General features: G+C 55.1%; 10 protein-coding genes and 1 non-coding gene across 11 annotated transcripts; 7 read left to right on the forward strand and 4 right to left on the reverse strand.

Annotated features, from left to right (window-relative positions):
• Nucleotides 1-881: 881 nt before the first annotated feature.
• Nucleotides 882-1,793, forward strand: D7B24_008944 (uncharacterized protein; the record flags this gene model as incomplete). The annotated part of the gene is made up of 1 exon (XM_028643024.1): nt 882-1,793. One exon carries the CDS (start codon nt 882-884, stop codon nt 1,791-1,793), a length of 912 nt encoding a protein of 303 aa, XP_028493324.1.
• Nucleotides 1,794-2,542: 749 nt separating this feature from the next.
• On the forward strand, nt 2,543-3,210 carry SYM1 (Protein required for ethanol metabolism; the record flags this gene model as incomplete). Its single annotated transcript, XM_028643025.1, has 3 exons — nt 2,543-2,553; nt 2,626-2,786; nt 2,864-3,210. 3 exons carry the CDS (start codon nt 2,543-2,545, stop codon nt 3,208-3,210), a joined length of 519 nt encoding a protein of 172 aa, XP_028493325.1.
• Nucleotides 3,211-4,004: 794 nt separating this feature from the next.
• On the forward strand, nt 4,005-4,103 carry D7B24_008946. The gene has a single exon. It is a non-coding gene; the product is annotated as a tRNA-Leu (tRNA).
• A 357-nt stretch (nt 4,104-4,460) lies between these two features.
• On the forward strand, nt 4,461-5,348 carry D7B24_008947 (uncharacterized protein; the record flags this gene model as incomplete). Its single annotated transcript, XM_028643026.1, has 1 exon — nt 4,461-5,348. The coding sequence occupies one exon, from the start codon at nt 4,461-4,463 to the stop codon at nt 5,346-5,348; it is 888 nt and encodes a 295-aa protein (XP_028493326.1).
• A 568-nt stretch (nt 5,349-5,916) lies between these two features.
• D7B24_008948 (uncharacterized protein) lies at nt 5,917-7,004 on the forward strand (the record flags this gene model as incomplete). The annotated part of the gene is made up of 2 exons (XM_028643027.1): nt 5,917-6,250; nt 6,304-7,004. 2 exons carry the CDS (start codon nt 5,917-5,919, stop codon nt 7,002-7,004), a joined length of 1,035 nt encoding a protein of 344 aa, XP_028493327.1.
• Nucleotides 7,005-7,776: 772 nt separating this feature from the next.
• On the forward strand, nt 7,777-9,129 carry D7B24_008949 (uncharacterized protein; the record flags this gene model as incomplete). The annotated part of the gene is made up of 2 exons (XM_028643028.1): nt 7,777-7,902; nt 8,161-9,129. The coding sequence occupies 2 exons, from the start codon at nt 7,777-7,779 to the stop codon at nt 9,127-9,129; spliced, it is 1,095 nt and encodes a 364-aa protein (XP_028493328.1).
• A 1,387-nt stretch (nt 9,130-10,516) lies between these two features.
• D7B24_008950 (uncharacterized protein) lies at nt 10,517-11,731 on the reverse strand (the record flags this gene model as incomplete). Its single annotated transcript, XM_028643029.1, has 2 exons — nt 10,517-11,459; nt 11,517-11,731. 2 exons carry the CDS (start codon nt 11,729-11,731, stop codon nt 10,517-10,519), a joined length of 1,158 nt encoding a protein of 385 aa, XP_028493329.1.
• A 2,620-nt stretch (nt 11,732-14,351) lies between these two features.
• Nucleotides 14,352-16,206, reverse strand: D7B24_008951 (uncharacterized protein; the record flags this gene model as incomplete). The annotated part of the gene is made up of 3 exons (XM_028643030.1): nt 14,352-15,574; nt 15,634-16,008; nt 16,143-16,206. 3 exons carry the CDS (start codon nt 16,204-16,206, stop codon nt 14,352-14,354), a joined length of 1,662 nt encoding a protein of 553 aa, XP_028493330.1.
• Nucleotides 16,207-17,904: 1,698 nt separating this feature from the next.
• TIM10 (protein transporter tim10) lies at nt 17,905-18,240 on the reverse strand (the record flags this gene model as incomplete). Its single annotated transcript, XM_028643031.1, has 2 exons — nt 17,905-18,085; nt 18,140-18,240. 2 exons carry the CDS (start codon nt 18,238-18,240, stop codon nt 17,905-17,907), a joined length of 282 nt encoding a protein of 93 aa, XP_028493331.1.
• Nucleotides 18,241-18,812: 572 nt separating this feature from the next.
• D7B24_008953 (uncharacterized protein) lies at nt 18,813-20,709 on the forward strand (the record flags this gene model as incomplete). Its single annotated transcript, XM_028643032.1, has 3 exons — nt 18,813-19,116; nt 19,176-19,343; nt 19,415-20,709. 3 exons carry the CDS (start codon nt 18,813-18,815, stop codon nt 20,707-20,709), a joined length of 1,767 nt encoding a protein of 588 aa, XP_028493332.1.
• An 840-nt stretch (nt 20,710-21,549) lies between these two features.
• D7B24_008954 (uncharacterized protein) lies at nt 21,550-23,754 on the reverse strand (the record flags this gene model as incomplete). Its single annotated transcript, XM_028643033.1, has 4 exons — nt 21,550-22,763; nt 22,817-23,255; nt 23,310-23,462; nt 23,596-23,754. 4 exons carry the CDS (start codon nt 23,752-23,754, stop codon nt 21,550-21,552), a joined length of 1,965 nt encoding a protein of 654 aa, XP_028493333.1.
• Nucleotides 23,755-24,915: the final 1,161 nt, after the last annotated feature.

A 24,915-nucleotide genomic window follows, 5' to 3' on the forward strand; every position in this document is an offset into this window, starting at 1 on the left:
ATTAAGTCGCATCGGTCCGGCTAGGTCCGGACCAGGGGTGATACACCCATCTCATCCTTCGTGTCGTACAATTTCGCCAGAAGGGGTTGGGTGATCTTGCACATGTGGTTTCAGCCCAAGCGATACTTTCCACGAAAGAGACATCCCGTAAGCAATCCCGACCACATGGTCCAGATGCCGTGTGCACCATCTATCATTCGCTGAGTCCAGATTGACAGCTCAGGTCTGCCGACCGCATGTTGCACCTCTGGATCAAATGCCTGGCACCTAAATCATTTCCCATCTCAGCCAACAAAGTCACCAATATCATTGCACTTATCTGGTGAGACTGTCAGTGTTACAACGGAAGTCCTATCCATTCTTCCAACTATTCCGCACTCATCTGCCTCTTCTCGGCTGGTTTAGTTTGCAATCGCGCGATTTGGTTTGTGTTTTACATGATCCTGTCCGACCTGACCTGCTTGTCTCTACATCACTGCAGGCTTTCGCAGGTTCGAAAAGCTGCGAAGCACCTGGGATTATAAGAAGAAAGAACATCTCATCAGCTTGACAACGTCTATTCCCCGATGTTCTACAGTCCACACCGTTGGTCTTGGTCAGCCTTCCGTCTCGCAGAGCTTCATGCACCGCCAAACTCATAACCCTTACCCAGCCATCACAAGCGATCTACGCCCACGTCCGACATGGAACCCCGATCCTATTCGGTCACAGCACGACCTGTAGCTAACATACCGGCCAGACCAATAGCCGTTGCGCCCCAAGATGCAAATGAGCTCCGGGTGGCTCATCAACAGATGTCTCACAAGCATCATCTGCCAAACGTAACCATATTTGCTACAGGAGGCACGATTGCGGCCACTGCAGCCTCTGCTGCTGTCACCATGGGCTACAAGTCTGGAGATCTCGGAATCGAAGCACTTATTGATGCTGCTCCGCAAATTCGAACGGTAGCCAATATTCAAGGTATTCAGGTCATGAATATCGATTCAACAGAGGTGACCGTGAAGGACCTGATAAGTCTGGCACGCCGAGCCCAACAAGAAGTTAGCAGTCCTCATTGTGACGGCCTCGTCATCACACACGGCACTGATACCCTAGAGGAGTCGGCCTTTTTCGTTGATCTTACCGTGCAAACCGACAAGCCGATTGTTTTCGTGGGCGCAATGCGGCCGGCAACCGTCATCAGTGCCGATGGTCCGCTGAACCTCCTGGAAGCCGTCACGCTCGCCGCTAGCCCCAAGGCCAGGGGTCGTGGTGTTCTCGTCACTCTCAACGACAGAATTGGCTCAGCCTTCCTAACGAGCAAGATGCACGCGAACTCGGTCGATGCCTTTCGCGCCTCGGAGGGCGGCTATCTTGGTTTCTTCTTCGACGTACAGCCTAGGTTCTTCTACGCGCCGTCTCTTCCGCTGGGCCGCCATTACTTTAGTGCTTTTGACTTGCCTGATGAGCTGCCGCAGGTCGAGATACTCTATTCGTACCAGGGGTTCAATCCGCGTCTCGCAGAGGCGGCCGTCAAGATGGGTGCCAAGGGCCTCGTGCTTGCTGGGCCAGGTTACGGAACCTGGAGGAAGGCAGGTCGGATGGAGAACGCCAGGTTGGTTGAGCAGTACAACACGCAAATTGTCACGGCATCGCAGAACGGCGACGGCTTCGCCATCTCGCAGGGAGGCAGGAATAACTACGGCGCTGGCCATTTGAATCCTCGCAAGGCAAGGATTATGCTGCAACTAGGACTGGCACAGGGCTACGACTCTGAGAAGCTGGAGAAACTGTTTTCCTTCGACTGCTGATGGAGGGCACCCTTGGAAGATTGTTGGTCCAAAGACCATTACTAAGTACCATAGTTGACTTTGGTCTCATAATAGCCCCTTCCTGATTACCTTAGATGGTAGCTCGTTCACCGACTGCATCGATTTGCACGACCGACTCGCGTTGGTCGTCTCCGCCAATCTCTCGAGATCGACCACGGAGCGTGCAAGTAATGAAAACTTGCTGAGCTTGGACAGCCTCGCCTCACCTGGTGACTCGGGGCAGATCCCCGTCCATCGAGCTCCCGGACACCGTGGGGGCCCGTGGGATGTATTGCTCTAGACGGTAGATGTGTCTCACCGCCAATATCTATGCACATATCGCTTCACGATGCCTTGTACTACCACATTCAGTGGAAATGAGCTGGCAGGCCAGAGATTTTCTTCATCCTCATGTCACACTGCACCTTTTCTTCAGAATTGAATGTCAATCGAATTTTCATCAACCCTTTTTTTGGGATAGCTCGCCATCGCTCCACTCGTCGGAATCCACCCACATTGTCCAAGACCCCGTTTTGGTAGCCGATCGGCTATCTTGATACTGGAGGACAGCCCAGACCCTATCTCCAGTGATCGCTGTCTTTTCATCGATCCTGCCAGAGCCACGACACTGACGTTCATTGCCTCCTTTTTTCTTGCGCGATAGCCCCGGCGTCTCTCCAATTTATTTCACGTTGTCTTGTGCCTATTTGCAATCGATTCTTTCTCTTGTTCCGACACACACCGTCATCATGCTCGCCTGGTAAGCAATGCAGTAACCCCCTTAGCCGCCCCTGTGCAGCTCACTTATGCGCCCGTCACTGACATCATCCAGGTACCAAGCTCGCCTGGCCGCGCGCCCACTGCTCACCCAGAGCATCACCACCGGCATCCTCTTTGCCACTGGTGACATTGTTGCCCAGCAGGCCATCGAGAAGAAGGGCACCAAGGGCCACGATCTTGCCCGCACAGGCCGCATGGCCCTCTACGGCGGCAGTACGTCGTCCCTGCGCCCCTGCGCCCCTGTCGACTCCTGCGCCAGTGCACATTCGCTGACCCTCTCGCCTATCTAGGTGTCTTCGGCCCCGTCGCCACGACCTGGTTCGGCTTCCTCGCGCGCAATGTCAACTTCCGCAGCACCGCTGCCACCACCATTGGCCGCGTCGCCACCGACCAGCTCGTCTTCGCCCCCGTCATGATTGGTGTCTTCCTCTCCTCCATGGCCACCCTCGAGGGCACCAGCCCCAAGGCCAAGCTTGAAAAGAGCTACTTTCCCGCGCTGACGGCCAACTGGATGGTTTGGCCCGCCGTCCAGGCCTTCAACTTTGCCCTGGTGCCTCTGCAGCACCGCCTGTTGTTCGTCAACGTGATCAGTATCGGGTGGAACTGTTTCCTCAGCGCGCTGAACAGCGCGAAATGAGGGCCGCCCCCAGTGTGACGTCCTCTTGGAGCAAAAGGACTAGCGTTGCTTCGGCGGAGCATGGGCTTTTGGTTGGTTTTGTATACATCTTATAGACAGCAGGCACACATGGCATGTGGATTGGCCCTGGGCATCATTTCTTTGGGTTTCGCCTCACAGCGGATCGAGCAGCGTCGACCGCCTTCAAAATTGTAATTGTCTGTCGTTTCCTCGCCATTTTGATCCTCTCGTTTCGTCTGGTTTGAGTATCTCTTGTCTAGGTGGCTTGAGACTTGCTGAGTGGAGCTGCTCGTGATCGGCTTTTTCAACAAGGACCTTACCAAATGGTGTTCCGCGGACGCAACTTGACTGGGACCTCGTTCACAAAGTATACGTTGTCGGGTGGTTACTCAAGGTTGCCAGCTCTGTGTTCTGACACAGCGCTGTCATGATGAACTGGAGCCCCTAATGATAACTTCAGACCCAAGCAGCGGGACTAAGGGTAAGTCCTTCTCAATACTGGCTTTACCACACTTTCACCTCGCAGTTCTGACTACCATCAAATGCTTGATTGTGCGGTGGGGGATCGACGAGCAACAACAATTCCTCCGTGCCGGAGTCAGGATCCTAGGATCATACCTGGCCATGATCCTAGACGCCCGGCACCGGTTGAAGAGTTCGTAAGATTGTATTGATTGTGATGAAATCGACCATGAGCTTAGGCTGGGGCGTTGATCAAAGGCCAATATCAAGTTTGTCTTTGTGAATGCTTGCAATCTACATGAAGTCCTCTTTCTCACAGACTGTCAGCAATTGGTGAGGTGGCCGAGTTGGTTATGGCGCCAGGTTAAGGTCTACCTTAACTAGATTTCCTGGTGGGGCAACCCGCGCGAGTTCGAGTCTCGTCCTCATCAATATCTTTTTGCCCTATTCGAGACGCCATTCTGAATTCGTCTATTGATGGTCAAGTTTTTGCAATGTGAGGGGCTATCCGACGTGGTGCTTACAGGAGGCTATGCATGTATTGCCTGAAGCCTGCATTGACTAATGCATGTTGATGTGGGAAGAACGGCTGTCAGTGACTGAAACGTTGCACCGCTTCTGTGGCTGGCACTCCACACCGGCGCTGGAGATGGTCGAAGCCAAGCAACAGGACGGTACGGCGAGGGGTAGCTCGTTCGTCAACCTCAACATTCCTTTCATACCAATGGACAGAATTCGAACTCCAAGTATTCACTGATAGTTGTCAACATTTGTTAAGATCAATTGCGATGATGGCGGCTCCTTCTCTGCTTGATCGCCTCAACACTGACGGCTTCGTCGTGGTCCCTTCCGCCCTGTCGCCAGACGAACTCGCCGAGCTCCGTCGGGCCGCCCAGGACACAACGGCTCTGGCCCGCGCCGGCATATGGCCTCACGTCCGCACTCTCCCGAAGCAATTCCCTCCCTGGCCCAAGTCGAGCCCGGACAACTTGCCCAAGGAAGGCATTTGGGGTGTCCAGGGAATGATGCACCCAGGCCTGCCCAACAGCGCGGTATACGTCAAGACGTACTTCTCTGATGCCGTCATTGAGCCTACGAAGGAGCTCCTCCAGTGCTCGGACGAGGATCTTGTGATGGAACTCTTCAACTTGTTGGTCCGACCAGACAGTGACTTTGAGCTGCGCTGGCACCGGGATGACATTCCCGCAACGGCGACCGCTGAAGAGGAGCTCGCCCGGCTCAACCAGCCGGCCTTCTCAGCGCAGTGGAACATGGCACTTTACGACGACGAGAGTCTCATCGTTGTCCCAGGTTCTCACAAGCGCGCCAGGACCGACGTCGAGAGATCCGCGGATCCCTTCGAAAAGGACATGCCGGAGCAGCTGTTGGTCAAGCTCAATGCCGGCGACGTTGTCTTCTACAACAACAATATCCTGCACCGTGGGGCCTACAAGTCCGGCAAGGAGCGCATGACGCTGCATGGAAGCGCTGGGCATGTCAAGGGTAGCTCGCTCAGAGCCCGCAATGTGCTGCAGCATGGGCTGAAGGACTGGGTTGATCGGGTCGATCTGAGCGCTCTCGGTGACAAGGAGAAGAAGCGAGCGGAGCACATGCGGGAGATGCTGGTCAAGATGGGCCAAGAGGCGGGCGAGGTCGGGTTTTCGCTCGATGGTTGAGGCTACCGGCTATCGGTGAGAGAGCCGAAACATGAGCGGGGGAAGCGCCGAATAACGGGGAATTGAATCTCGCAGCGTTTGTCTATCTGGCGGTGAGCGTGGTCATTGGTGCTAGATCCAAGCGGAGGCGGAGGTGAGGCGAGGCGTGATCACGAGATGAGGCTGGGCGCATGATGCAACGGACAGCCTCCGCTTACTTGAGTCTCTTGCACAGGCTGCTACAAACAGCTGAAGCGCGCACTCTAGATTCAATTGTGACGAAGCATTTCACTGTGCACCCGCAGACTACTGGAATATTCGCATTCTTCTATTGATCTTTCGGGTAGGCTTCAGTACATCGGACAGGTACCTCGCTCAACCCAGCTCGACAGCCCATTCGTGGATGCCTCAGGCGAAGTGGAGCCTCAAGTCGTGCATCTTTTCCCTGCGGCCAAATCCGGGTCTTTGAACAGCGGCAAACCACCATCGTCACGGCGCGAGGAGCATCAACTGCCTCGCAACCCCCCCTCTCCCCAGACCCGCCTCCCTCGTCCTCTCCAGGACTTGTGTATTAGGCGACGGACACACCATGTTGCCTTGTTCGGTGCGCCGCGTGGCCGCCGTCCCGCCGACCCCCCTCGTCTCATCCTTGAGCGCCTCTGCCCCTAGAGCCGCTGCCACCGTGGGCATCGCGAGGCCCATCCGCCACCAGCGACGATGGTCTTCTTCGAAACCTTCCAGCTCTGACAATGGTCCGAAAGATATCCCCGGCCAGTCTGCCGTGCCTGCATCGGCCTCTTCCCGGTCTGGCCAGAGCAAGACCACCGGCGAGAAGCGGAAACGAAAGAGCAAAGATAGCGCCGAGCGAAACGCCTCACAAAAGCTGCCGAGCGTCCCCAGCACTCAGCACCTGTCTCAAGAAGGTTTGTTTTGGACTGTCTATAGTCTGCCAAGTACCTCAGCTAACAGACAGCAGCTCTTGGCCTGTCGACCTTCTTCTCTCTCCACCGCCCGATTTCTGTCACACACAGCCTGCCCAAGTCGATTACCGAGGATGCCTTTGCCTCCATCTTCGCCTCACGCAACAGGGCGAATAATGCCGGCGACGTGATTTCGACCCTCTCGCGGACAGCCGACGAGCTCGACGGCGCCATGGCCAAGATGACCATTGCCGACCAGCCTGAACCCGATGCCCATGGCGACCCCGTGCGAAAGATCGACGTCCAGCACCACGATGGCTCCGAGTCCAGCGTCTACGTCCAGCTCAACTCCATGGCCGGCCAGTTCGTTCCTTTCCGCCCACCTCCCATTCCTCAGCCGCAGACTGCTGCCACGGCCAGTGAGGCTCAGGTCGAGGCTGCTGCCGAGGAGCTCCTCGACGACACGCCGCAACACCGCGTCTACAAGGCCCTCTTCACCATCGAAGAGTCGACCGACGCCGACGGCCAGGTCCGCGTTCTCGCTCACAGCCCTCGCATCGTCCAGGATGGTGCGCCCCGTAGCTTCCTCGAGCGCATGGCCAGGCGACAGATGCTCTTCGAGGAGGCGCAGGGCACCACCGACACCATGCACGCCATCAGCGTCAAGCGCCAGCGCAAGCTCAAGATGAAGAAGAAGAAGTACAAGAAGCTCCAGAAGCGCGACCGCAACCTGAGGCGGAAGCTAGATAGGACCTAGACGGGTTGGCGCGTCGTATATACGCAGGGACTTGCGGGTCTCTCTGGTCTGGTTCATGTTCTGGCTCTGGCTTTCTCACATACATCCGTCGAAGAAGAGGGGCGTGTCATAATTGGTGTTTTTTGGGGGGCAGGATGATTTGGGTGATTTAGACGTCTTTCCTCTTGGCTGCCTCATCGTGGGATTTGCATCTGCACTTCGCATTACATTTGGCTTTCATAGACCGCCACAGCTTGCATCAGCTTTCAGGCAGGCTTTCATCGGCTGTTCCTAAAGTTAAGACTCAAGTGTGATTGACTTTCTGCTTCCTCCCTTCTTGCTTGGATGTGGATGAGCCGAACCAGACTGGCAAGATCAGCAGAAGATGTACAACACGGGTGTATTACTAGTCCACATGAATTAAGACCTCACGGCTTGCCTTTTTGGTGAACCATCAGTGTTTCTACCATCAATAAAGTGCCTGCATGTTTCAGTGTCCATGTTCATCCCGGATGGAGGTTCGTCCACGTGAGCGGCTTATGTCATCGAGCCGACGTCAGTACGCCCGATAACGACAGCTGCTGTAACCAGCACGAGCATCCGCCATCGCCCGTTCCCCTCATACCTTCGACCAGCCTCCGGTTCTCATGACGAACCCATTACTTTACGGTCGGACCTTGTACTGCCTGCTTCCATAGGAGACAGTACTGGGGACAACGATGCTCGAGAATCCATAGCCTGCGAGACTTCGTACACCCCCAACCGTACCCAATACTACCGTATCACCTCCACGATGGCCGAATCCAATCCTATGACGGCTCTGCAGGCCGATCTGGCTCGATTCAGGAAGGCGTCGCTGTATTCAGCTGTTGAAGACGCGGACAGATTACTCGAAATGCTCGTGCAAGCTAGGGAACAGGTTGCTGGAGGTTAGCCAAAGCCTCCCCGGAACCCCGCCATGCTCAAGTCCTGACCTAGATAGCTACCGACCCCCATCGCGCGAGCTTAACCATGACCAAACTCCAGAACCCAATAAATGCTCGGTTTGACGCAATAAACAATGATCTGAAGGAGGTCTCAAAAGGCCAAAAGGTGTTCGGCAAGTCACTAGACAAGGCAAGCTCGCGTCCAGGTCTCGGTGTTCTGGTCCGGCAGCTACTGACATGCCTTCGTACAGAACTTCCCACTCCGTCAGCTACCTACCGAGCACGATGCGATGGCGACACATCCGGAACTTATCAATAGAGCTATCGCAATGCATATGCTCCGTGAAGGCCAGTTCAGCGTCGCTTCGACCTTCCTCCGCGAGACGCACGAGCACCCGCTACCGCGGTCAACCACGTCCACCACGAACGCAGCTCCCGACATCCAATCCTTACAGTCTCAAGAACTGCAGGAGAAGTTCGCCAACATGTACAGCATCCTCAATGAGCTCAAGAGGCGGAATCTCGTTCCAGCCATAAATTGGGCACACCAGAACAGCGCCGAGCTCGAAGCGCGCGGGTCCAATCTTGAATTCGAGCTCACGAAGCTTCAGTTTCTTTGGCTGTTCAAAGGCCCAGAAGTAAACGGTCTCCCAGATGACGACAGGAACGGTCGCAACGGTGCATTGGCACATGCCCAAGCCCACTTTGCCCGCTTCCAAGCCCGTCACCGTCCCGATATCCAGCGTTTGACATGCTCCCTACTCTACGCACCCAACCTCGCCACGTCACCTTACGCATCCTTATTCGCCCCCGCAAACACAATATTTGACGATGTGGCCACTTCTTTCACACGCGAGTTCTGCTCTCTTCTGGGACTCTCAGCCGAGTCACCCCTCTACCTGGCAGCGACAGCCGGCTCCATCGCCCTACCTCAGTTGCTCAAGTACACAAACTACGTCATGGCCAGCCGCACCGAGTGGACGACCGAGAATGAGCTCGCTTTCGAGACGCCTCTCCCCCGGTCCATGGTCTACCACCCCATCTTCGTCTGTCCCGTCTCCAAAGAACAGAGCACGGAACAGAACCCGCCTATGCTTCTCCCCTGCGGCCACGTGATCTGTAAGGAGAGCCTCCACCGCCTGGCCAAGGGCTCCCGCTTCAAGTGCCCCTACTGCCCCTCCGAGGGCCACATCCGCGACGCCCGTGAGATCTCGCTTTAGGAAGACGGCCTTCACGTCAAGGCGCCGGAACCCGGCTTGGTAGAATCGCCTGAACCTGTCCCAACAGAATCTCCGGTATCGTATGGCACATGGGCCGAGCCGCTGAACGCACCCTTGCAAGACATGGCGGACCGTCAGAACGCGCGGGCCGCGATGAGGGCGGACCTGGGATGGTCGCCGCCCCCTCTCGCGGATATTTTAGCGCCTGCGAGTTCGTCGCCGCTGGCCGAGAACGCAGACCGTCGGTCATTGCCTCTCATTCCGCGCAGCGGTATACCTTTACCCGAGCCACCCGTGTAGACCCTCGCCGTGGCTGTGGATGCCTCTTCGACGATGGGTCTGCTCTGGTGGCCAAGAAACTCGCCTTCTCCTCCTCGGAGGCCTCCTGGTTCGGCCGAGCCTACCACCACCGGCTCGACGGTAGGTGAGGTTCTTGTACACCTCTCAGATTATGTCCAGTGAGCCGTCAATGGGGACTTGTAGTGTGGGAAGGCCGGATCGTGGGGAAGTTTTCGTCTTTACACGATACTCAACAAACGCCTCAAGCGTGAACGGGAATAATCAGAAAGATATGGGACGACAGCGTCCCCTGTGAATGCTTCACTCCATCGAGATGAAGTTGTCCAGCATGTCTAGCAAGCACTTAGGCAAGAATTGTAAATTGTCACGAAGCCAATCAGTACTCCTGCATATTCATATGCACAACGCAATGAAGTCCTACCACGAAGCTGGAAGCGAGCATGCGTACTCCGGTCCAATACTGAAACTGCAGTGCAGCTCTACAGAAGCTGGATAGAATACGGCGCCGCATGGCCAACTTTGTCGGTATGGAAATGAGTGAACCTTGCCGAGGAGCGCAGGTTCCAGCCCCGTCCATCACATGACAGGTTGCCGGGACACTGGGTTAACGTGTGAATATACAATTTCCATAATTTCAATTCTTTATCCTAGCTGTGGCACACGCACAAACTATACGTAGAAGTGAAATCCAATCGAACCAGAACGCCGTCCTCCTCTTCCCACTCCCATAGCATTGGAGTCAAGGGAATGTGATGTGTGAGGCGCTGCCAACGCCAAGTATGACCTGGTAGACTAAAAAGGAAAATGTCGAGTCTGCGAGTAAAAAAAAAAACACAATGCGGACAAAGGGTGACAAATAGATCATCGATCGGTTAGATGATGGTGGGGAATCTCAAGGAGAACAATGAAGCTGTGTTGAGTATGCAGCTCTCTAAACCACGTCCAAGCCACACCCTGAGCATCGAGCCAGGGCGGGCGGGCGAATGGTGTTTCGTTAATCGTTTCTTTATACGGGAGTTTTGTTGTTTTGTAGTCTTGACTCAGTACTCTCTGTGCGCAAGATGGAATAGTCCAGCCGATCCATCCTCTAGTCAATGGTCATCCTGCTCGCCATCTGGGGCTTGACATCTTGCATGCTGACAGAGTTGAGGTCAGTAGCCTTCTCAGCTTCACGCGACTTGAGCAGATGAGTCTTCAGGCCAGCACCGAAGTTATTCATGCAGATGATAGCGTTGGCAATGGTCAGGATGATGAGGAGGATAGTGATGACGGTGAAAGTAGTCAGGGACTTGCGAACGTTCATGTAGTGTTGCTGGTAGCCGGGCTGGTAGATGCGGACGAGTTTAAAGACAAAGTAGCTGAGGGCACCGAGGTAAAGGACAATGACAGCGATCATGCCGGGCTTGTTCTCGCGGCGGGTGAAGTAGGCAGCGCTGATGAGGATCGCAACGGTGACAGGAATAGCGGCGGCGGTCAGGGCGTATTCGACGATTTCAATGTCGCCGACGATGACGAGGAACTGGACAGTGAACCCGAGGAAGAAGAAGAAGTCGAACTTCAGGAGCGCAATGTAGATCTGGTAGTAGAGGAAGCGTTGCTTCATGCGATAGTCGGCGCCGATGGTCTTCAGGATATCCCAGGCGAACACCTGGTACAGCTTCCAGGCGACAAAGCCCATGAGAACGGTGCCGAGAGAGAAGATGCAGGGGATGGCGACAAGGTAGGGCCTGATGTCCTCCCAGACGCTCTCGTGGCCAATCCTCAGGCCGCCGCCGACACGCAGCTCTTCGACGGCGATCTGAATCTGTTCAATCTGGATGGCCGTGTACACCATCAGGGCGAGGTTGGCAATGCAGACTCCAATGATCTGAATAGTGTTCTTGGCGCGGAGGGCATCCCAAACGAGAACGAGCTCGTAGAGGAAACCGAAAATGAAGAGAGCCAGGAACGTTGGGATGGTACGGCGCTGGGATTCGGTGGCAGGATTGTCGTCACTGGTGAGGCTGAACTGAAAGGTTGCGAAGACGTATCTAGAATGCACTGTCAACAAAGGAGGTCGGGTGAGGACTCATCAGCGGGACACATACGCTTCAAAGACCAAACAGATGATGGCCTGCAGCAGAGTGACGAGGAAGAAGGCTCGGGGCCATTTCGACGACATGAAAGAGAACCAACCACCCTTGGTGCTTTTGGGGCTTGAGCCGTTCATTGTCGAGGGTGCGAGTCCTTCGCGGTAGGCGTAGCCTTGGTTGTAGTCCTGGTTGAACGTGGGCTGCGGAGGTGGGATAGATGCGGCCGGCATGGAGTGTGGCGGTTGATGGTAGACAGGCTGCTGCGGAGCATAGGCTGGCTGTTGGGCGAGAGCGGACTGTGGGTATGACGATGGCTGGTAGTGTTGGTCGTACTGGGGTTGATCGAATTGCTGCTCGTACCCTGCGTGCGTTGGGTCGCTCCCGAGCAGCGAGTGACGAGATTCTAGTCTCTGAGCCACGGTGGCGGTGTTGAACGACTCCTCGTAGGAGTCGCGGCGAGATGAAGATGGGGTTGTTGCCCGGTTAGGCTGAAGAATGGAATGGCAGCTGATTCGGGCAGTCGAGGCGTCGGTTGCAGAGGCAATGACGAAAAGTCGGGAAAGCGAGCGTGGAGGTGTACAGATTCTCTTGTCGGAATGAAAAATCCCCTTCTTGTGGTTTGTTGAATGAAATCGCCGTCGGGGCGTTGCGGCGTCGTCGTTGTCGATGGAAAGAACGCACTGTTGATGTTGGTGGGAGGATGAGAAAGGTGAAGCGTCGTACGGCTGAAACACAAGGGAGCCCCGAGTAGTTTGGGGTCTGCGACGGGTTACGGCTTTGAGGGAGGGGAGTGAGGAGCGGCAGGAGTGGACGGGCAGTGGCAGGCGACAGACAGGCAGGTGAAAAAGGGATGCGAGGCCAGAACGAGCCAGGAGGGAAGGCCTGGCCTGGGGGTCGTGTGGGCCTTGGGGGCAATTTAGCCCGGCCTCTGCCGCCAATCCAACGTTAGGTGAAGAAAGGTTGAGGGGCAAGGGCCAGAACAGGGAAGGGCCAGGGGGTGGTGGGGTGAGCCTGCCGCAGCCTGGCATGCCCGCCCGCCCACCTTGTGCAGCTCGCCCAGACCAGTGGGAATTTTCTTCTCTCACGTTTCCACCGTCTCGTATTGCTCGGGGAACTGCCGCCTTCAATACCAGCTTGCGATCCAAGCAACATGTCGAGTCTCGCGACCATCCATTTGCTGAGACGACAGGCCGACACCGCAAAACCCCTGGGTTTGCGAATGTCATTTGAGTCCTTCCTTGTGGACATTTCCATGTGAACAACTCGATCGGGAAAGACCCGTTCTCGCCTCCGTTTCGACTCGGCCCAGGTACGTGATGGAACGCAGCAAATAAACCTACTTTGTGTGTCAGACATCTCTTTGTCTTCTCGACTGCGCTCGTCAGCTCGTCCAGGCCCGAATCATGTTGCCAAGCGACCACAGGAATTCTGCACCGTCAGAGCCACATCGCACCTCAGACATCAGTGCACCCCAAGCTGGTGCGGTGCTATCCATCAAAGAACAATTCACAATGCAATCAGAAGCCACTACCCCAGCCTCCTTGACTGCCGTAGGGCTGTGCATCACTAGTTTGTGGACAGCCAAGGCACCCTGACACCCAAGAATAGCACCGCCTCGCTCTAGTCCATGGACTGCAGGGACCTCAATGCACACCTAAACTTTTGTGCTTGCACTATCAATGTCGATCTTCCGGTGACATACAGCCCACCACAACCCGACGCGCAAAGACATCATCAGGACTCTGGTGGTGGTCTAGAAGGTTGGATCTGCAACCCACCATTAAGAACCAGGTCATGCTATTCAGGTGGCACCTGCACGATGAACAAGCTCGAACAGGACGCGACCTGATCCTGCAGGCTCACATCTGAAGATCGTCAGTGTCGCGGATGCTGGTCACCCTTTGATCGAACCAGTTCGCTCCAGCCCAACGTTACCTGCCTTAGCTATCGTCGCTTAGACCAGACAACAATCAAGGAAGGATGCCTGCCCGGGTGTGTTGACGACGAAGTGGCATTATACCGACATCATGAGCCTTTCCATGAGACGGAAAGGCGCAGTAGCTCACTAGTGTTCCGCACAGCAATCCTCTGAGAGAGAGAGAGAAGTCATGCAGATGCAAAGATAGCGGGGGTCGAGGTTGCATATGCTTCTTTCCTCCGACTACCTTGCGTAAGGTAGATAACTCCTCACTGCCACCGAACCAACGATGCAGTACAGTGAGCTAGGAGATGCTGTGTCTGCTTAACGAGGCAATCGTTGCCGGCATGTGCCAAAAGGTCCCGCCCGATTTGTGTCCAATGTCACGGTGTGCCTGAACGTAATTAACAGCATCCGAGACAGCAACTAGGTCCACTCCAACTCTATCTGGCCGCACTGCATCACAAAGGAGAGTATAGGTGTCGCCCAACGGCAGGACAACACTCGCGACATCCCGGAATTGAGCTGCTGACGATGTCTTCTCTTCTCGGCCCTTATTCAGGGACGAGCCAGTGTCAAGAAGCGCCCAGAGACCTTAAGAGGGTCGGTTCTCAATTTAGGAATCCACATGGGCGGAAGCCAGACAACACGTCACTGTCTTGGTCGTTTGTGGGCATCTTCATCAAGCATCCTCATAGAATGTTGGCTTATGAACCATTGCAGGAGCATCCCGGCATCCCCGAGTTTTGTTTTGTATTATGATGATGCCCCGTTACCCATCATGACCAGCTCAACTATGCATGTGATTGAGGTGGAATGTCAATGAAACGCCTTGAACAAATCAATGTGATCGCGAAGTCGGGGATGGGGAAGAATGTGTGTCAAGTGAAGCAAAGCGGGAAAAGGCGCGTGAGAAGATGGTACCAGATCAACTAAGGTTCGCCATCCTGCACAACGGTAGCATCATCATCATCATCTCGCGTGACTATGGTCGGCCTCTCGATGGACACGTGCGGGATTTCCTTCCGCGGGATCCAGAAGAGCTGCAGAGCGCCCAAAACGCCGACCAGGGCGCAGCTGAACCACGCGACGGCCGAGCCGCCGGCACTATACAAGAGACCGACCATGGGCGGAGACACCGTCCTTGCGGCGCAGCAGGCGCTCATGGCGAGGCCGTTGACGCGGCCCAGTACGAGGGGCGAGGGTGTGGCATCCTTGAGCAGGATGAGGGCCGCAGGCACGGAGATGATGCCGAAGAAGGCCTGCAGGAGGAGCGATCCGATGATACCTGCAGAGGTGAGATTGGGGACAGCGGAGAGGAAGGGCATCACCAGATAGGCGGTGGGGTAGAGAATCACGACAATGATGAAGGAGCGCCAGACGCCGACTTTGCTCACAAAGAGGGGGAAGATGAAGGCCTGGACGCCGAGGCTGAGGATGCCGTTCACCATGAGATAGACGCCGACGTCAGGGAGGCTGTAGCCGAAACCGCCGATCAAGTCGAGCTGGCCGTGGGGCTTCAGGGGCTTGGCCAGCAGGTGAATAGGCAACAGCGCGCCGGCAGCCATTTGGTGGTAGGAAATGAGGACGAGAGAGACGATCAGCATGACGATGGGTCGAGTCCACACGGCGCCTTCATAGTGCATTTCTGGCTCCTGCGACTGGGTGCGTTCGGATGGGCCATCTCGGTTGTGAGGCACATCAATCTCATGCATCGTTCCAAAGGAGCTCCGCCTGAGATCAAAGGTCTGGACGCCCGGTGCCGGAAGGCTCTCCTCGACGAAGAACGGCCTGGGACCGTCGACCGATGGTCGTTTGATAGGGGCATCCGATGTGCTCTCCTGCAGGAGCGGCGACGTCTCAGTATGGCCATTGTGACCATTCGTCTTCTGCTGTTGCTTCAACTTCTTCTGCTCAGCGAGATACTTGGCGCGTGGGTTGGTTTCATCCAGGAAGATCAGGCCCTGAATAATCGCCAGGACGACCACAAGCACGGCCAAGAGGTTGGGAAGCAGATATGGATATCTCCCAAAGAGACCATCTTCGGGGAACAAGTGAGGGTAAGATTTCGCGGGCTGAGCCAGGAATCCTCCCAAGGCCGCACCAACGATGCTACCCAACGTCCACACGAACGGCTGAACTGCGTATGCCGCCGCTGCACGATAAAGTCAGTACTGGATGTTCATGGCTTTTCGATGGACCAGCAAGACTCACGTTCGTGTTCCGGAACCTTGACCATTTCTGCAACCATAGTTTGCATGACACTGACGTTTCCGTTCAAAGCGCCACCAATAAACCTGGCCAGCAGAGCAACCCAGTACTTCTGGGAGAAACCAAAAATAAGGCTCGAGAGAGCGACGCCTCCCAGGCCTATGAGGACGACCGGTTTACGTCCATAGTGATCAGACAGCGTACCCCAGCCGACAGATGTCAGGGCTTCAGCGACGGCATAAGCTGAGACGAGGAGGCCGCTGTAAAATGAGGCATCTTTGTCGTCCTCTTCCGTACCACCGAGAAGGTCGATGGTCATAACATAGGAGTAGGACAAGATGGAACTGAAGGCGATGGGTTCCGAGAACCGGCACAAGGCTGTCGCCAAGTCAGCAAGAGTACACAATCCGCTGGTGGTTGGTCGGCGCGTGTGCCGGCGGCTGCCACGGGAGAGGTGGAAGGCCAAAAGTGAATAAGACCAGCGGGGGAGAAGGGGATTGAAAACGACTCACCCAGCACGGTCAACTGCCAGTAGGGAAACGCCTTGGACTCATCTTTGAGGACCGAGGCAGGCATGATCTCCGAGCAGTGTGTGGTATCCTGCAAACCCGAATTGAGGCCGCCGAAGGTTGTGTAAGAGTCGAAACTCTTTGAAGCGAAGGATGCCCCATGGATTTATAAACGAGGGCGAAGGCGGGAGGGGACCACCCGGACGGTACGACCGCTCACCCATCGCCCAACACCGCTTTTCGCGGATCATGGGCGAACCGCCGGCGTCCAGGTGGGGTTAGGGGCAAATAACATGCGGGGCGCGGCCCGCTGTTGCGGCGTACCGTGCACCTCTCATTCGTCTACTGTATCTATTCTCCTAGGCTCCTTGGATCCCGGCGTCAGAACCTGCATGCAGGCGTACGGCACATGACGGGGCGAAGGGGCTGCTTATCAAGTGTCGTCATACTGGGGCATGATATTTAGCGAGGGCTGGCTTGCAGGAAGCGCAGGAAGCGCAGGAAGCCATTTGCTCTTATATTTGATGTTGGGTCACGAGCCTCGAAACTACAGCTCCATGTTGGTGGAAGAGGCTTATCGGAGTGCGGCGCACGGTGTCGCCCGTGTCAGTCGGGAAAAATCATCGAGGCGGAAAAGTGGAGTATTTCTCCGTATCTCCGTCTCTCCGATCTTCCCGCCGTTGACCAACCGCTTTAGAGGCGTCCGTCTCTCGGCGCATACCGCCTGTCGCACCATCATATGCGTAGTGCCTTGGCCAGATTGAGGCGATGGGAAATGTCATTCACGGGTTGTTTCTTCATCTTTCGGCCTCTCTGTGTGCGGGCCGAATGACATCTGCTAGTATCCTTTCTGCTGTTTTACTTTGTGCTGGCAGGGGTGAAAGCGTGGCAACCTCGCCTGAACTGAGCAAGAGGCACTCAGCATGACCACGATCCAACTGCTTAATATGTCAGATCATTCCTTCTTCACGGCTATCACCTATTCACTCGCGTCAACATGCATCCTCTGGTCTAAGTCCCAGCGCAAAATGGGCCATATTGTCATTACTCCAACTCAAAGCCACAGCCACCTCACATGGAACCCATGACATGTTCTAACGCCATGCCAAAGTAGGAGGAGGCGCGTGCTATCATGAAATCATGTGGTACACACAGTTTGATGCTTTTGAACTGCGAGATATTAGAGACTTGTTGGCCGAGGGAAACCCATCATGTCTTGGAGACTGTAATACCCGCCGTCTGAATCGACACATACTACTGGGCAGACTATTCTGGCACTCACAATGAGCAAGTTCTGGCTCTAGTACAGGGGTTTCCCCCATCTGTCCTCGCTGTCTGGATGGGTTCCTGTCCAATTGCCCTCCTGATCTCAATGTGTTGCAGCCTTCTCACTGGTCGTCCGTTGGGCGTCTTTCAACCACACTCATCACTAGGAGCCAATTGCTCTCTGGTCGAATTGCCCAACAAAAACCAATGGCATGTACGAAGATTACGAAACACCAACCGCATCATTAGAGTTGAACGTTGATCTTGGCAGACCGCTTCCGGTCCGATTGTTATACATGAAGCCGCTATCCATATGCTTCCGTCCGAGATGCAAGGCATATAAACCCCAAGAACCCGCAAGTCCCATGTCCGACGCCCATTATCGTCACACTTTCGTCCGCCCTCTCCCCATCTCGTTGACTTGTTACAAAGCGCCGTCTTGCAAACAGCTCGCTGAATCGCCTGCTTCCTCCCCCCTTCATGCTCGGTTCGAATCCTCTTAGAACATGCCACCGCCCATGCCGCCCCTCTTCTGGCTCTCAGCCTGCATGACCTCAGAGGCCTTCATGTGCGCCTCGAAGAACTTGGCGGCACAGCGGTCGAGGCAGACGGACTCGCCCTTGTTGAGCTCGGCTTCGCGGTTATCGGGCAGGCACTTGGTTTGGCAGGCCTTGGTAAGGCTGGTTCAGGTCAGTCAGTGGGTTCGCGAAGATGAAAGCAGGCGTGCGGCTTACCGGTTGTGCATGTCGGCGAGGAGGCGCATCTCGGACTCGGCCATGGCGACCTTCTCCTCCGAGGTAGGCTTGGGGCGACCGCCCATACCGAGGAAAGACATTCTGACTGAGAGGTGTTGTGAGGTGGAGAACGGAGGGTGTTTGTTCTGGATTGCGCGTGCGAATCGATCGTATTGTTGATGCCAGGGGGTTGATGCGAGTGCCAGGCTGTAGCTCGGGAGGCTCCTGGTCGTCAAATGTCGTCGAGATTTTAGCTCTATCTTATCAGCGCGATAGCTCGTCGCGAATGAAAGATACGGTATTTAGCCGACCACAAGCGCGATAAGCTGCACGATAAGCGGTTTCGCGTCAGTAAAACTGACGACGAAATTTTGGTTTCCGCATGTCTGTGAACACTTTATTATCACCAAACCTCCAGATGGTAAGCCAGCCCCCCCCTCCCACCTCCGATTCGTCGACATCTCCCTTCCCCCTCTTTCATGATGATCCGCTATGCCTTAGAACCGCTGCGTCTGACACAGCTTGCTGTGACGTGCTGCATAACTGCCCACATATCTGACACCGAAACTCGCTGCATCATTCTTCTCTGGCTCCATACTTCTTGACGCGCAAGCTAACAAGTTGTTCAGACGCGATGATTACAGCTCACTGCCTGAGGGTGTGTAGACCCTCGATGGGGGCGCTCGCCGCCCCGGCGGCGGTCGCGCGACCATTTCACATTAGGTCGTCGAGCTTCACGAGCAGACTCTTCCGCGACGAACGCGACCGCGCCGCAAGTGCGGAGGCGACTGAGGATCGGGATACAGAATTTAAGAAGATGCGTCAGAAAACGCTGGGAGAGGCGGGCGAGAAGGAGCTGTTTAGCCAGACACATCCGCGGCTCAAGTCGCGCGAGGGCCGCATGTCCATCGCAAAATTCAGAACAAACTGGCTCAACCAGGACCCGCCTGACTCTTCCAAATACGTGACGCTTGACGGTACGCTCTTTCATCATCTGTCTCAGACGCGGCCGGCGCTTGTGCTGATGAGGGACAAGGTCGCATACAGTCGATTCGTAAGCACGGTAACAAGCTCATCTTCGTCACTATGGTCAACGACAGGAAGACGATCCAGGGCATGATCAACTTCAAGAACATGAAGCCACCCATGCTGTTGGACGCTTTTAAGCTATTCGGCCGCATGATTGAAAAGGGTGACCACATCTGTAAGCCGCTATATTACCATGAAAGATGCATGAAGATTGCATGTCAACAGTCACGTCCCTAACCGTCGTAGCTATTACCGGCACGCCAGCTCGGAGCGGTACAGGCGAGCGAATTCTCGAGGCTCACATTCTGCCCGAGCTTCTCTCGCCTGCCCTCGAGCAGATTCCCGAGTCCCTTACCGACCCCGAGACCAAGTCGCAGAAGCGGCATGTCGACATGCTCGTGAACCCCGAGGTTGCTGATACCCTCCGCCTCAAGTCCCACCTCATGCAACACATTCGCACCCACTTCCTCGAGGATGACTTCCTCGAGGTACAAACGCCTATCCTCGCCCAAAACGCCGGCGGGGCTGTTGCCCGTCCCTTCACCACCCGCGCCACCGAGTTCCCTTCGAAGGAGCTTTCCCTACGTGTCGCCCCCGAGCTCTGGCTCAAGCGCCTCGTCATTGGCGGCTTGCACAAGGTCTTTGAGATGGGCCCCTCCTTCCGTAACGAGGGCATCGACGCAACGCACAACCCCGAATTCACGACGTGCGAATTCTACAGTGCCTATAGCAGCCTCGGAGACCTCATCCGCATCACCGAGTCCCTCCTCCACGGTCTCGCCACCCGCTGCGACGATCTCATCGCCAACGAGCTCACCTCGCTCCCCCGCATCGACGTCGCCAAGTTTGCCGCCCCCTTCCAGCAGGTCGAGTTTATCCCCTCCCTCGAGAGATCCCTCGGCCTCCGCCTGCCGAACCTTACCGGCCCCGACGCCCTCCCCGAACTCATTGCCATCCTCAAGATCGCCGGTATTCCCCTCCCCGGCGGCAGCATCCCCTCCACCCTTCCCAAGCTCCTCGACCGCCTCGCCGCCGTCCACCTCGAGCCCAAGTCCTTCGACAGACCGGCCTTCATCACCCACCACCCGGCCTGCATGTCGCCCCTCGCCAAGAGCTTCCAGTGCCCAACCACCGGCCAGCTCGTGTCGGCGCGCGCCGAGCTCTTCGTCGACGGCCGTGAACTGGCCAACATGTACGAGGAGGAGAACGACCCGGCCGCCCAGGCGCGCAAGCTCGCCGAGCACCGCGTCCTGGCAGGGCAGAAACCCGGCGAGGACGATGGTGAGCTCGATGCCGACATGGAGGCTGCGCCGCTGGACAAGAGCTACATCAAGGCCATGGAGGCCGGCCTGCCGCCCACCGGCGGCTGGGGCTGCGGCGTCGACAGGCTGGTCATGCTTTTCTCGGGCGCCAACCGCATCAGCGACTGCCTAACATTCGGCACGTTGAGAAACGTCGTCGGGCTCTCGGCGGAGGGCCCTGGACAGGCCGCCGCTACCGACAGCACTGCTGAGGGCCAGGGTGAGCCTGAGAAGAAGTAATAACTGTGGTGTTCCGCCTTTGGGCATCGTTCACGATTTGGGGAAGATGATTTTACGCTGAGATGGATGGCTACTGGCGCATGAGCATGTTGAAAGAAGTCTGTATTATACTGTAATGTTAGATGTATTAGCCTGTTCACATCTTTTTGGCATTTCATGTATAAGTAAAGCTGAGCGCCGTCTGGAAAAATTGATGTATTCAATCTGCGAAGGTTTGCATTCATTGATCATAGCTATCTAACTTCCCCAGGTCGAGCACCGCTGACTACCTCCTCATCTGCAACCTAGCGAGTTGGTATACTGTAGCGGCTGCAAATCCGCAGCCTGCATAGATATATTCAAGAGTTCCGGAGTGCCGAAGTTGCTTGAGGGGTGTCAGAATCGTAATGAAAGGCAGGTCACGCCCGCATCAACGGTGCGCATGCCTAAGCGCCGGATTTTTATGACGCAGAAGACAAGAGAGCCTGGAAGCGCTTGTTGTGAGTCATTGTTTGCGGTAGGTTCAAAGGACAGACCAAAGCATGAAGCATCAAAACGCCATACGCCAACGCCGACTAATGCAAGCACCGCTACCCAACACCTTCCTTTGGTTAGCGGATGTATGTTATCGTTTTCTGTTACCTTGATAGTCTCAAGCTGGAAGGTAGAGCTTGAAGGCAGTAAGAAGCTTTGTGACGACGTAAAGGATCTCCAAAGATTTATGGTGTCCAGAAAAGGCTGCGAAGCGAAAACGAACCGGTCACGTCGTATCTCGTGCAAAGCCATCGGATGGACTCACATGCTTGATGAACGAGATGTGCGAACCTTGAATGGCAAGGATAGCTCCTCGGGCCAAACTTATTACCAAAACTCACGCGCCTTGGCCTCTTGTTTTACCTTTTCAGTCTGGATGTTGTAGGCGTAGAGGCTCTCCCAGGACTGGCGATCGATGTGCTCCCTGAAAGGCTGCACTGGCTGCCTGGGGCCGGCAAGCTGCCCTCCACTTGCGCGGTTGGACACGTAGTCTCCGTCCAGGTGCATGCCCAAAGCCTCCGCGAACATGTTCTTCGCGTCTAGGGTGCGGGCAAGGTAACCGGCGTAGCTCCAGGCAGACTTATTCTTGTGAAGAGTTCGCAGCTTCTCGCTTCCCAGAGTCGCGATCCAGGACTCGGGCCGGGTGCGAACGGTGCTGTCGTCAGGGCCAGCGACGAATTCATTTTTGAGCAAAGGGGCGATCATTTGCGCTTTCAAAGGTGCTTTGTGCTCGGGTGCAGCTGGGGTCGAGGTCAAGTTCAATGCGATGTTCCGCTTTTCACCTTGCCAGTGGTGAAAAGATTCACGCTCGATGGCTTCAGTGAGGCGGCATGGATAACAACGTCTTTGATGTGCTGGCCATGATTGCATCATGGTCTCGTAGCACGGCAAGGCATATACATGCTCACATTTTGAGCATGTCCATTTCTGCAGCATCAAGGCCATCACCATGTCGGTTTGAATCTGTCGGCGGTCACCGGTTGTCAGAGCGGCTAGAATCTGGTGCTCAAGATTCATGACCCTTGCATCGTCAGTTTCCGTCCTGAACTTTTTCTTGTGCTGAAGTTCGTAAATGTAAGCCTTGACATTCCGGACGAAGACGTGCATAAGCCCAAAATCCATCGGCACCAGAGCGAGATACTTGAAGAGGAGCGAGTCTTCAGCCAGCAGGTCGTGCCCCATCTCAGAAGACTTCATGGCAGCGGCTATGATGGTGCACATGACTGCCTTGCGGGTGTTTAATGCTGTCGGACCCCAGGTCAGGATCCTGGTGCACTCTCGGCCCTGTGCTGGCCCGAACCAAGCTTTGGGGAAGAAGTCCAGTTGGATACACTCCGCATCCCGTCGACATGCGATCCAGTTGATGTAATCGAGGAGGGGGATGAGACATCCTAGATGCATGAGGTCACAGGCGTTGATGGTCAGGACCTCAAGCTGCGGTAGCATCTCGATGATAGCTCCAGTGAGCTTCAGGTCCAGGTATGGAACGTGACTCAACTCGAGATGACGGACATGGCTACCGTGCTGTGCGAGGCCACGAACTACGCAATCATTAGCCACTGGTCAAATCCTGATCAAAGGAGAAAGAACTTACTCATGCCGGAAAGATGAGAGAGCTGCGCAAAGTATTTTCGCTGGCTGCGTCTGTTCTCTTCGCTGACGCTCTGCACTTTCTCCATCGCCAATTGCCATTTTTCCTTGACTCTCACAAAGTCGAGATCTCGAGGCACTTGGTCGAGGTTCTGGTTATCCCAGAAACCCAAGTCGGCGAGCTTGACTGCTTCCAGAGCCATGCGCCGCCCTTGACCCTGAGGCCATGTATCCTCGATCTGAGAAGCAGTCCATGCGGGGTCATACTCGTCCGGGTAGTAGAGCACGTCGCAGGTCGACCAAGGCCCACGACCACTGATTGTCAGATACGCTCCAGGGGCCAAAACTTCAGGTTGTATGCCATCGCGAAACATGATGTCCAGCAACTCGGGATCCCAGTCGCAGAAGCCCATGGTGTCTGGGTCATTGAGGTTCCAGGCCCGCTATATGTGCATGTCAACGTTGTATTCGCCTGCAGACATATTGGAAGCACTTACCACTCGCCCGAGGAAAGTGGCCCGCATGCTGCGAGACACGGAGGCCAGCATCTTGACACCACTATAGGTGAGTTGCGGTAGCAGACTGTCCACAATGATAGCGAAGAGCCGTTCAGCGGCACGACTTCTTTTCGAATCCGGGGGTGTGTAGGTCTGCAGACGTCAGCTATGTATTGACTCGATAGGCATTGTAACTTGCCATTCGAATCGTTTCCTCCTTCTGCGATTTACGACCTTCACCTCGCATCATATCCCAATCTTTCTTCATGGGTTGACCGGAAAAGACAACCATCTCATCCCTTCCGAATATAGCATTGGTGACCATCGTTGCCTGGAATCGCAAGAACTCCTTTTCGTCAAGAGCCTCGGCGCGGGTCGGAGTTACGAGCAACACCTTGGGCGAGAAGCCCCTGGCTCGCTTGAATTGAGCAGTGATCTCGGCCATGGCGCTCAGCGAAGGAAATAGCTTTGATCAATCTGCTGTTTAGCGGATACCAGATGACGAGTTTCGAATCGGATCGTAAACTGGTGCACTAACGTGTAGTATGGGCTATGAAAGGCGGCGTGTGTGAAAGTTGAGGCTCTGGACCTGCGTACTTGGCTACCAGCCCACAGTATTGCGAGGCGGTAAGATTAATTAGAGTTAGACAATTACCGATGGTGAGGTCAAAGGCGATATTATAATTTTTTTTCGATCGCACTCGTGAACTTCGAGGACGGTTCTGGGCTGTAGGAAGGAGGTTGTCAATATGCCAGAGTCAGGAAGAGTCATTGTAAGTTCGGAAGGCAAATATGGAAAATGATGAAGACGCAAACTTGTAGGTGACTCGGAGTCTTTGGGTTGAGAAGCATTACAAATGGAAAAGAAGACGGCTAACCGGGAAACCTGTGTGGTAGAGAAGCCGTGATAAGCGGAACTGGAGCCGAGAACATGAGTTCGGGACTGAGTCGCTGAGCGTGTGGGCAAGTGCTACTTGGCAGGAGCGTGGCTGCTATGTAGGCTATGCTTTCACGATGATGTATGGTCATTTACGGAGGAATACTGATGGCGAGAGCTGTGAGTTAGACGGGATGCCACTTGAGGGAGAAGTAAGATAGTAAGCTTTGAGTTAAAGAGGAGATCTGCTAGCCGTAGGGTATAAATGTCAATTTTCACGCACTGGCAGATGACCATATTGTTGAATGGACAGGTCATTGCCATCCGCATATTTACTTCTCGGTATCATATCATCCGATGACTTGTAGACATCCCAATCCCGATAGTGAATGAACGGACTAACAATATCCAAGGCGGGGAGTATTCGAGCCATTGACATTCTCCAAATAGTGACCATTGCTTGATCGATCCATACGAGGTAGCTCCTGATGGAAACAGCGTTGGTCATCGACAACAATGTTCGCTGGTAAGGAACCTGCTCAGCCGATTATCAATGACAGAATGGAAGAATAGAAGACACCTAGATCGCCAGCAAGATTGACACAAGGGATCACCGCATGATATTCTTGCCACGAAACCCCCCTTAGCAATGAGCAATATGATTAAAATCAACATGAATGACGATCTTGAGTTGACCGCATACCTACAATTGAAAAGAATCAGCTTGAA

Source organism: Verticillium nonalfalfae (genome assembly GCF_003724135.2).
Source record: "Verticillium nonalfalfae strain VnAa140/NRRL 66861 chromosome Unknown scaffold_84, whole genome shotgun sequence".
Taxonomy (NCBI): Eukaryota; Fungi; Ascomycota; class Sordariomycetes; order Glomerellales; family Plectosphaerellaceae; genus Verticillium; species Verticillium nonalfalfae.